Source organism: Genypterus blacodes, unplaced genomic scaffold, assembly GCF_046128005.1.
Source record: "Genypterus blacodes isolate CSIRO-AG114 ecotype Tasmania unplaced genomic scaffold, CSIRO-AGI_Gbla_v1 ptg000070l_1, whole genome shotgun sequence".
In the NCBI taxonomy this organism is placed as follows: Eukaryota; Metazoa; Chordata; class Actinopteri; order Ophidiiformes; family Ophidiidae; genus Genypterus; species Genypterus blacodes.
In genome coordinates this window covers 4,785,202-4,795,406 of record NW_027466880.1, presented here as the reverse complement: position 1 = coordinate 4,795,406, position 10,205 = coordinate 4,785,202, and the positions used below count along the sequence as shown (strand labels likewise).

Below are 10,205 nucleotides of genomic sequence, written 5' to 3'. Positions count from 1 at the left end.
CCTGGTCTCCCTCAAATGCACTTATAGCGCGACGTTGACTTTACTCCTTTCTCGGTACCGCGATTTTTATACGTTTCATCTGCCATGGTGGAGCACAGCGGCCTGGATATCATGTGCCTGAACAAGTATTGTCACAGCTCGTCGTCGTCCTCCAGCTCAGAGCACGAAAAGAAGATTTTCACTAAGCTGAAACTCAGTTTGTCCGAGGACTACCCTCGGAAGAACGCGGAGATCCTCAGCGGTCAGTATGGGACTAACGTGCTGCTGATCGGGGCGGCGTTGATGCTGGCCATCGCGCACCACGGCCCGTCTGTCAAGGAAGAGCACCTGCTGTCCTTCATCACCTGCCTCATGATCCTGCAGCTGACCTGGATGATGTGGTATATCCTGGTGAGGGACAGGAAGAAGAACGCGCAGGATGAGAGAGATGTCCACGCCACCACATGCTGGATAAGAGGTGAAGCACAGTGAGAGTGATGCCACAGTGCTCAGTGTGTTTGGACAGTGTGTGTAGTATGTAGCGAGAGAGCGATTGATTCTCCACATATGCAGCTCCTATGAGCCAAAGATGTTCTGGTACGCTAAACCACAAAAAAACATGTATTTGCGTGTATGTTGTTTCTTTGCAGCTCTTAAGTACCTACACAGTCTGTAAGAAAACCGCCAGATTATAGATGTATGTAATTGATAACGTATGCATTAAGTGCATTTTGAGTTACTTGTGGATCACTCCGGCTAACTTTGTTTTTCACGCCAGGTGGTCTGACCATCCTCGCACTCCTCTCCCTCATCATGGACGCTTTCCGCATTGGCTATTTTGTTGGCTATCAGTCTTGTGTGTCGGCGGTGCTTGGAGTTTATCCTGTCATCCATGCAACTCACACCATAGCACAGGTAAGTTTACAGCCCCACTTTCATTTCAATATAGTGATAATCTTTCAGCTGTGTTACACACTGCCACTTTTCTTCTTCTTCCTGTGCACCACTTAACCAGGTAGGCCTTTGAATAATGTGCTCTTTGTTGTTCAGGCAAGTACAGAGTTGCTGCAACAATATAATCCTATCATTGTCTGTGTTATTTGAGAGTAACTACATATGATTAAAGAAATCCTTCTCATAAATCATGTCAAATATGGGGCAAATTTTACAGAATATGCTTTTGATAAACTTCAGTGTTTTGCTCAATTTAAATCCAAGCTTTGGTGGGTTTTGTTTAGGTGCATTTTCTTTGGTTTCACATCAAAGATGTCATCAAGACCTTTGAGACATTTGAGAGGTATGTAAATATGTATGATATTAAAATATAATTCATGTCACATCGCACCAGTCCAGTTTTCATGATGTGAAAAGTCTATACACACGATTCTGACACTCCCACCTGCTATTCGATAGCCCTGTTTATATATATACAATTGACCCTGGTTCAATCCACTCTTCAGGTTTGGTGTGATCCACGCAGTTTTCACCAACCTCCTTCTGTGGTGCAACGGCGTGATGTCAGAGGCAGAGCACTTCTTGAACAACCATAAGAAAAGGCTCTCTGCCCTGGGCTACGAGAACCTCACCATAGGTAAGGGCCAAGGGGTCGATTGTTGGCTTGTACCTTGTAGGAAGCACAATAGTCCACTTGAGAGCTCACTTCAATGGATGAAAGAAAAAGGAAGGAGAGGAAGGCCGTGAGGGGAAGGGAGGTTAGCCTGCGAGACCAGTGGGTCTTGTTTGTGTCGAACGTCTCTCTCTTAGGTTTCAAGGGCCACACAGTGTTGCTAACATTGCGGGCCCCCTCCCCAGCCCCTTTCCCCACACTTCAGCCACCATCTCCCTTCTTGGCAACCCCCTGCCTTGCCCTCAGACGGCTTTGTCCCTGGCCGCTCACTCCCAAGGGTGCTGCAATTACAGTAACTGATACGTCTAAGCCGAGGGTTGGGGGGTTCGGCCACTCAGCCTCATATCCGGCTGACTATGAGGCTGGCTGCACCCTGACTGTTCTTCCTTTTTTAATTAAAGGGTGCAGGACCATCGTGGTGGCCCTTGGGAGGTTGAGGGGTGGGGGGGCACATGGCAGGGTTTTGTTGAAATCATCTCGAGAGGGCAATAACATTACCAGAGTACGTTGCAGTGTAGTTTACAGCAGCGAGTGAGTACAAAAGTGCTTTGTTATCAATATCTAAAATGCATAAACAAATTCGTGGTATATTTAACCAAGCGAATAATTTTTTTAAAACAAAAAACAATCAAAGCTTTAATTTCATTCAGTCATTAAATGCACAACTCACTGTTTTCTGACGATGCTGACCCATATTTAGTATGACGGAAGGCAGAGCACCGAGAAGTGACCTCACTGATCCAAACTGATAGTCGCTTTCCGAGCCTTTGAGCAGTGCATTAGCACTCTATTTCACTACTCGCCGTTGTTGGGTAGCTGCGGTCCTTTTCCTCAGTTCCCAGGAGTCTTCATGCATGCAAGTGTGTAAGTGAGAATAAGCAGAGCAGTGGAGCAGAGCAGTGTCCACATCCATCAGGCTGAAGCAGCGATATAAAATGGCTCTGCTGAGAAGATCCTTCCCACCCCGGAGAGTAAAATTTCATCGCATATAGTAAGACATTATGAGTTTGAAACCAATGAAGATAACACACATGTGTCAGGGTCTTATTCTAATATCCAGTATATTTCTGTTGGACCTGTACACGCTGAGGTGTTGATAGATGTTCCTCAAGCCAGACACGTTTGAATATAAACACAAACAAAACAGCAATTATGCAGCATTAAAATGAAATCTTCTTCTTCTCTCTGACATGCGATGGGTTCTGTGTATTTTGCTTGCGTTGCAGTGCATTCAGAGCCTCACTGTAATTGCAGCACCAACACTTGCTCCATGTTCTCCAGCAGCCTCTACTATCTCTACCCCTTCAACATCGAGTACCACATCTTTGTCTCGGCTATGCTCTTCGTCATGTGGAAAAACATTGGGCGGACTCTCGATCATTCCTCAAACCAGAAAAGGATGGCCACAAAAGCACACGGATTGACCATCGGGCCAATTCTGGGTCTGATTGCCTTGGCCAGCACCATTGCGGTCCTGGTGGTCTACATCACGCATGTGGAGGGGTCCCTCCAGACACGTCAGTCGGCCATTTCCATGTTCTACTGTTACGGCATTGTCATGCTGGTGTTCATGTGCTGTGCCAATGCTTCGGGTCTGCTCATATACCGTGCAGACCACATGCCACTGGACACCAGCAAGAACCCGTCGAGGCAGCTGGACACGGCACTGCTGTTTGGATCTTCCACTGGCTCCTGGCTCATGTCCTGGTGTAGCATTGTAGCCGTGCTGGGTGCCAAGAGCAACCCACCCTACCGCTGGACCAATCTCTTATACTGTCTCCTTATTGTCCTGGAGAAGTGTGTCCAGAACCTCTTCATCATAGAGTCCCTTTATCGGCAGTGGGATGACGGAGAAAGGGAGGACCCCGAGTTAGCGGCTACACCAGAGATCTTCTCTGTGACGTCCTCTTTGGCCCCACCGTACAACGGGATCATCAACCAAGCCTACGACCCTCTGGACAGGGCCTGTGTCACCATGGAGAGCGAGCAGGAGGACAGCGGGCAGGTGTACAGATGTCCAAGGAAGCCTTCTGAAGTGCCTCTACCTGTGGGGAACAAAGTAGAAGAACCCCTAAATATTAAGAGGCAAATCCTGAAAAACGTTGCCGTCTTTCTAATAATGTGCAACATTTCGGTGAGTATTTGCCCTGTAGGTTGATTGTAAACATTGGCAACAAATCAGATCGATTGATTGATTGATTTGTCTTCTTTCAGCTGTGGATCCTTTCTGCCTTTGGGTGCCGTCCACAGTATGACAACGGATTGGAACAGGAGAGTTTTGGCTTCAGCATATGGACCACAGTTCTCAACTTTGCTGTTCCTTTGAACCTTTTTTACCGCATGCACTCTGTGGCTTCGCTCTTCGAGGTGTTCCGCCGGGTCTGACTGAGCGGCGGATGACTGACAACGCTGGGGAAAAAATGCACAAGAATGCCTTGTCACTGCCGGCTCTCACAGAGTGTCTCACAGCGCAGGTCAACCGTTCAAGAGGCACTCTGAGTCACACTCCAACAGACTTGAAAGCACACCGTGGAGACAGACAAAATGTAGATCTCTCAGTGTGGGGATTACAGAGGAACATTAACCAGTTAGCCTACTTAATCTGAAGAATTACCTTCTATAAATTAAGTCTTAAAATATGGTGTTTCGCCCAAAGTGCCTTTGATTTCAATATTTCAGTCTAATGTTTTTTTGTGTATTGTAGTCACATTTCAGTGGGTTACTGCAGCTTCCTGACTGCTGCATCATATGTATCTATGCAGATTTTGTAAAAACTGTAATCAAGCTTGAACTATTTTATGTTAACAACTGACAAGTGAAAAGCAGAAGAACCTCTTAATCTCAAATATATAAAGGGTAATGGTACTGTATTTCACAGTCACACAAGTGCAACATTGATACTCCTTTAGTGCTATTTCGCTCTCATGTGAAATATGCTTAGTTTATGTGGATAATGTTCTCATCTACTTCATGAATACTTCATATAGTTTAATGGAGAAGCATGCAACCCTTGAGCTGCTAAGTTAGTGACAATCTTAGCACAACACTGCATTGTGACTGAATCATTATGTGTGGGACGATAGTTCTCAGAAATGTGTTTCTGATATTCTCCTCTTTTATGCTGATGTTCTCTCTTCTGCCAAGTTAAAATTAATGTCTTGTTCAACATCATGTTATTGGGTAGCACTATTTCAGAGGGCTGTTATTGGTACCTTGAAATAGATTTACTGCCAGAAGTGTGTGGAGTTGAGGCAAATTAATATGGAAAGGCACTGATTTTATGTTGTTATGTTTCAGGAGCCTTCCACTGTATATTGTAAAATGCGGGGAATCTGCTGAAAGTGTAACTTGCAGTTACTGTGGTCAATACTTGCATTATTTTCGACAACAACTGAACAGTTAGTGGATTGATTTTGACACCCAACTTTCACCAATCACTGTTTCTATGAGTATAAATCACACACCAGCACAGATTTTTTATGTTTACACCCAAAGTTTCATAACAATTAAATCTGTGACATTAACTGTTCAATTCAGTGAAATAAGACATCAAAAATATTTGGACTTAACAATTTTATGTTAGGTTAGTTTGTTCATTTTAGTCAAGACATTCAGAAAGTTCTCACCCTGGTGCTACTACAACTGTGTTCTCGGTTTGTGCCAACGTCCGGTCAATCCTTGTTTTTAGGTGAAAACTGCAATATTATCTTTGTAAATATATTGCCATGTTGATCAAAATCCTCATCAGACACTGTGACATGATTTTGTGGAATTCAAATGAAATGGTGCTCATATGAAATTACATGTACAATAGTAATGAATGTATATCTTTTTCCTAATGATGAATAAAGAATTTCTGTTTTCATACGAGACCTGAAACATTCTCTTTGCTTCCATGCCACAGATACGGACAGATGATACCACGGATGGTTTGATAGAAAACAGGGGATCTGCTTGAGATTCTGTTTTTCATGTACGAAGAACAGAGAGCCAATATAGTACACCATGGTACCACACGATGGCGCCACGTATTTATGTTTTATCAGGGGTTCGGAGGATGAACAGCTCCTTCACGGTTTGCATGATTTATAAGCCAAATTTCCACTTCTATCTTCCTCAAATAACATCTACATTAGGAGGTTTTGAGAGAAGTTAATGGATAATAATGGATCGTATATACATTAAACTGCGGATTACATTAGGGCAGCGTAAATTCGATTTGATTTCTAAAAAAATTACCTCACATTTATTTTACGTTCCATACATTCTGTTCACATGTTACATACATGCAGACAATACTTAATGACCTGGTGTTTTATTTCATATTTGACATATCAAATTATCAAATCATAAATGATATTATACACACACTATGTATATACTGTATATTTAGGTACAAACACACACACGCTAATCGCAGGTTACTCCAGTGAATTTGGCGCTATATTATATGTTTTTGGTTGAGTGGGGTAACGATTTGACAGGCGTGCATAAACACTCACGCTCAATCAAAAAATATTCGGGCGTGTCTATACGTTGCAGCGCATGGAGCTCCGTAGTGAATGTGACCCACCTGTGCAGGCACGATCTGAACGGCCTGCAGTCGGGGATCCCCCGGAATCAACGTGAAATGTTGTCATCTAGATAGGTTTTCGAGAGAAGAGTGTTTGTGTTTTTACATACCAATCCGTAATTCTCAGATACCATACCACCCGAGATTATGGCAGGTGGATATGGAAAGTTTGCAACCAAACAATTAATATGATGAGTTCTGCAGTGCAGACCCCAAACCATCCCGTGGTATGTCGATATTATTTCGTGTCCGGGTTATTGCTTTATTGGCTTGCTTGAGGCAGGGGGATCTGCTCGTTGCCGTGTGGCCACGATGCTCCGAGCTGTTTTGGCTTTTCAGCACCGCGGACAGCTCCGTTTCAAATCTCATTGTGTGCTGCAGTACTGACCTCGTCTCCCGCACGTTTAAGTAAGAATCTGAAAAGGCTCAAATTTGCTGTTGATGACTTTATATCTCCAACTGGCTAAATCATCTGTTTTCTGCGCTATCACTGCAGTGTTGTGTGATCGTGATGTGAAATACAGATGATTATGCGCACTGGAGAGGATGGAGAATCCCTCTTACGAGTGTGGCGTTAGACACACGTCACGTTTCAAGTTCGCGCTTGAGCAGGTTGGAGTTTGCAGCTTAGAATTAGAGCTTCCACGCAAGTCGTCTGTAACGCAATTCACTTGTGCGTAATAAGTGCGCACAAAGTAGGCGGGATGGTGCATGCGTCCTGCCCTCTAAGGTATGCGTGTTCGCTATAGGCACTGTCGTCCTCCACACTGAGCACCTCCATTCAGGATACAGTTGGAGAAGCGTCCGCTTATCCGGCGCAGATCAGAGGGCAACATGCGCTCGCCAGTGCGTGCTGCGTTTCAGCCCCTCAGCTCACCCGACATGTCGCTCGGCTCAGTTTTAGCGCGCTCATTTCTCTCTTCCCGTCTGGTTACCACTCCACAGGCTGCCGCCCGAGCGGGACAATGGGGACGACATGGTGAGTTGCTGATAACTGCGCCCGTTCCAGCGCAGGGAGCGATGGACTGTAGTTTTACTTGAAGTGACACATGGGGAACCCAGCCGAGCACCTCTCATCGGCACATGGGGCTGGCACTGCGCCGGTACCCCTCGTCGAAGAGATGATTTGGAACCGCACCGACACGAAGGCAACACCTGACGCGGGTAAGGATATGCTCTTGCGCACAGTGACTGGCTGTCTGCTGTCCCTTCTCATCATATGGACCCTGCTGGGGAACATCCTGGTCTGCTCCGCGGTGTTACGCTTTCGGCATCTACGGACCAAAGTCACCAACATTTTCATCGTGTCCCTCGCTCTGTCGGATTTATTCGTGGCCGTCTTGGTGATGCCGTGGAAAGCTGTGGCCGAGGTGGCGGGTTACTGGCCGTTTGGCACTTTCTGCAACGTCTGGGTGGCATTTGATATTATGTGCTCCACGGCGTCCATCCTCAACCTCTGCATCATCAGTGTGGATAGATACTGGGCCATTTCGAGCCCGTTTCGATACGAGAGGAAAATGACTCAGCGAGTTGCCTTTGTTATGATCAGCATCACTTGGACGTTATCTGTGCTCATTTCCTTCATACCGGTCCAGCTAAACTGGCACAAAGCCAGCGCTGACGCCATGCCTGGGATGCATAACTCTTCTGCGACTGAGCCGATAGTGGAGAATTGTGACTCCAGCCTCAGCAGGGAATACGCGATATCCTCATCTCTGATAAGTTTCTACATTCCAGTGGCAATTATGATTGTGACTTACACCAGAATATACCGAATCGCACAGATACAAATTCGACGAATCGCCTCCCTGGAGAGAGCGGCGGAACACGCGCAAAGTTGCAGGTCCAACAGACTCGAGTGCCAACACCACAACACCCTGAAAACGTCGATCAGGCGGGAAACCAAAGTGTTCAAAACTCTCTCGGTGATCATGGGTGTGTTCGTGTGCTGCTGGTTACCCTTTTTCGTCCTGAACTGCATGGTCCCGTTCTGCGATAAGCCTGCGACGGACCAGGACGCGGGTCTGCCGTGCGTCAGCGAGACCACCTTCAACGTCTTCGTGTGGTTCGGCTGGACCAACTCTTCGCTGAACCCCGTCATATACGCCTGCAACACGGAGTTCAGGAAGGCCTTCTCCAGCCTCCTGGGCTGCCGCCACTTCTGCTCCAACACGCCGGTGGAAACTGTAAACATCAGCAACGAGCTGGTTTCGTATAACCAGGATACACTCATCCACAAGGAGATCGCGAACGCTTATGTCAACATGATCCCCAACGTGGTAGAATGTATTGAACACGAAGAGACGTTTGATAGGCTATCACAATTTTCTCACAATAACGAAAACGCCACGGACTCCGTCTGTGACTTGGAGGACTGTGAGGCGGACATCAGCCTTGACAGGATGTCACCATACACGCCCAATGGATTACACTGACTCGGGCCTGCCATTGGATCTATTGATAATGTCACAGTTTGGGTCCACCCTGTCCCCGCCTGGCTTATACTGTGTCAGATGTGATGTTGTCTTCCTCGTTCTGAACAAAGTGATGTTTAGGTGTTTATTTAACTGATAAGTGAATTTTGTGTTTCATCTGTTCAAAGGTTGTGTATCCTCATAGTGGTCGAAGCTGTGGTTTTGGGGTCTTGTGTCCATTCACATGGAGGGTAAATGTGTTTGTAAAGACTCACTTACAATTCAAAGATGGAAACCATTTGCTGCCCAATCGCCTTGTGTGTGTGTCTGTGCCCACATTTCTACTTGATATGAAAACTGAGGTCGGCCTTACAGGCAAGTGCAACAAGACAATTTTGCCCAATTGCAGTCATTTCCGAAGCCTTATCTCCTTTTCCGAGAAGATGTTGATGTGAGATGTAATGAGAATGTGTGGAATGGTGTTTGAGCTTACACAATGCCAAAATGCAGTATTAAAGTGTTCATCCAGCCCAGTAACTCCTCCAACACCTTGATCTGTACCATGAAACAGTTTGATTGGATCAGATGGTGGTGTAAAGGCGCAAAATGTAATTCTGTACATACATGCGTTTACCCATGGCTTCCGCTATTCTGAAAACATCAATTGGAGAGCAAGTTTAGATGAATCCGGTGATTTAGGATGATTATTTCTTCCAAAGGGGCCAAAGCTTTGCATCCCAATCTATAACAATCAAGCAGCATAAAATAATCTATCTTGAATCTACACTGTCCTATACAGGTGAACAAAAATGTCAAGCAACCAAGAACTACAGGCTACAGCTTTTTGTGCGAACTGGAGGAACCCCCCTCCCCCCCCCCCACACACACACACACCCACACACACACATCTGAGGCTCCTGGGTGAAACAAAGCTTGGTGTCATACATCACCTCTCCCATCTCCCATCTCTCTCTCTCTCTCTCCCTTCTCTCTCTTTTTTCTGTGCCGATGACCTGAGCTGAATGTATACTGTCCTCTAAACAGTGATGTGTGTCTTCAATTGTCTAATAAAATGCCGTCATGCAGAGAGGTGCTTTGGAATCTTACTGAAGGTCGCTTTAGTTAAAGGGTTCCGAGTGGAGAGGGCAAGAGTTTTTCAAACTTGTGGCCGGCTTGGTTCTTATTCAAATTATTAGGAGTATGATGTTTTCATTATGTTTTAATTCGACGTGTTGCCTTCATCTTTGAAGATGCAACAAAGGGTCCAAACTGGGATTGTTACAGACACATCGGACCCGTTGCATTTTTCTGCTGGCCGCATTGATTATTCTGACAGAACCTCCACTGACTTAGACAGCTGGTTGATGAGCTGATAAAAAATAGATTTTCACATGGAAAATAAGAGAGAAAAGAGCAAATCCGGAATAAAACACAACATAAGGAAGGATGCCTAATGATCACTAATACTATTATACTCAGTGTAACTTCATGTGGTCAATGAATGATCAATATGCAGTGAGGAGAAGTACATTTGAACAGGTTATTCCACGTTTTGTACAGATAAATTTAATATGACCACATTAGTTTAGCTGAATGATGAACTGATGTGCTT

At 45.4% G+C, this 10,205-nt stretch overlaps 2 protein-coding genes across 3 annotated transcripts; both read left to right on the top strand.

Moving 5' to 3' along the window:
- The first annotated feature begins 52 nt into the window (after nt 1–52).
- Nucleotides 53–5,405, top strand: otop1 (otopetrin 1). Its single transcript, XM_076156423.1, has 6 exons — nt 53–457; nt 758–894; nt 1,218–1,276; nt 1,440–1,570; nt 2,833–3,740; nt 3,821–5,405. The coding sequence occupies exons 1-6, from the start codon at nt 85–87 to the stop codon at nt 3,989–3,991; spliced, it is 1,779 nt and encodes a 592-aa protein (XP_076012538.1). The 5' UTR covers nt 53–84; the 3' UTR covers nt 3,992–5,405.
- On the top strand, nt 1,116–8,614 carry drd5a (dopamine receptor D5a). Of its 2 annotated transcripts, XM_076156422.1 has the most exons (2): nt 1,116–1,125; nt 7,368–8,614. In XM_076156422.1, the coding sequence occupies exon 2, from the start codon at nt 7,526–7,528 to the stop codon at nt 8,612–8,614; it is 1,089 nt and encodes a 362-aa protein (XP_076012537.1). In that variant the 5' UTR covers nt 1,116–1,125; nt 7,368–7,525. The 2 variants fall into 2 exon arrangements, with proteins under 2 accessions (XP_076012537.1, XP_076012535.1); XM_076156420.1 differs by lacking the exon at nt 1,116–1,125 and having other exon boundaries at nt 7,229–8,614.
- The last annotated feature ends 1,591 nt before the right edge of the window (nt 8,615–10,205 follow it).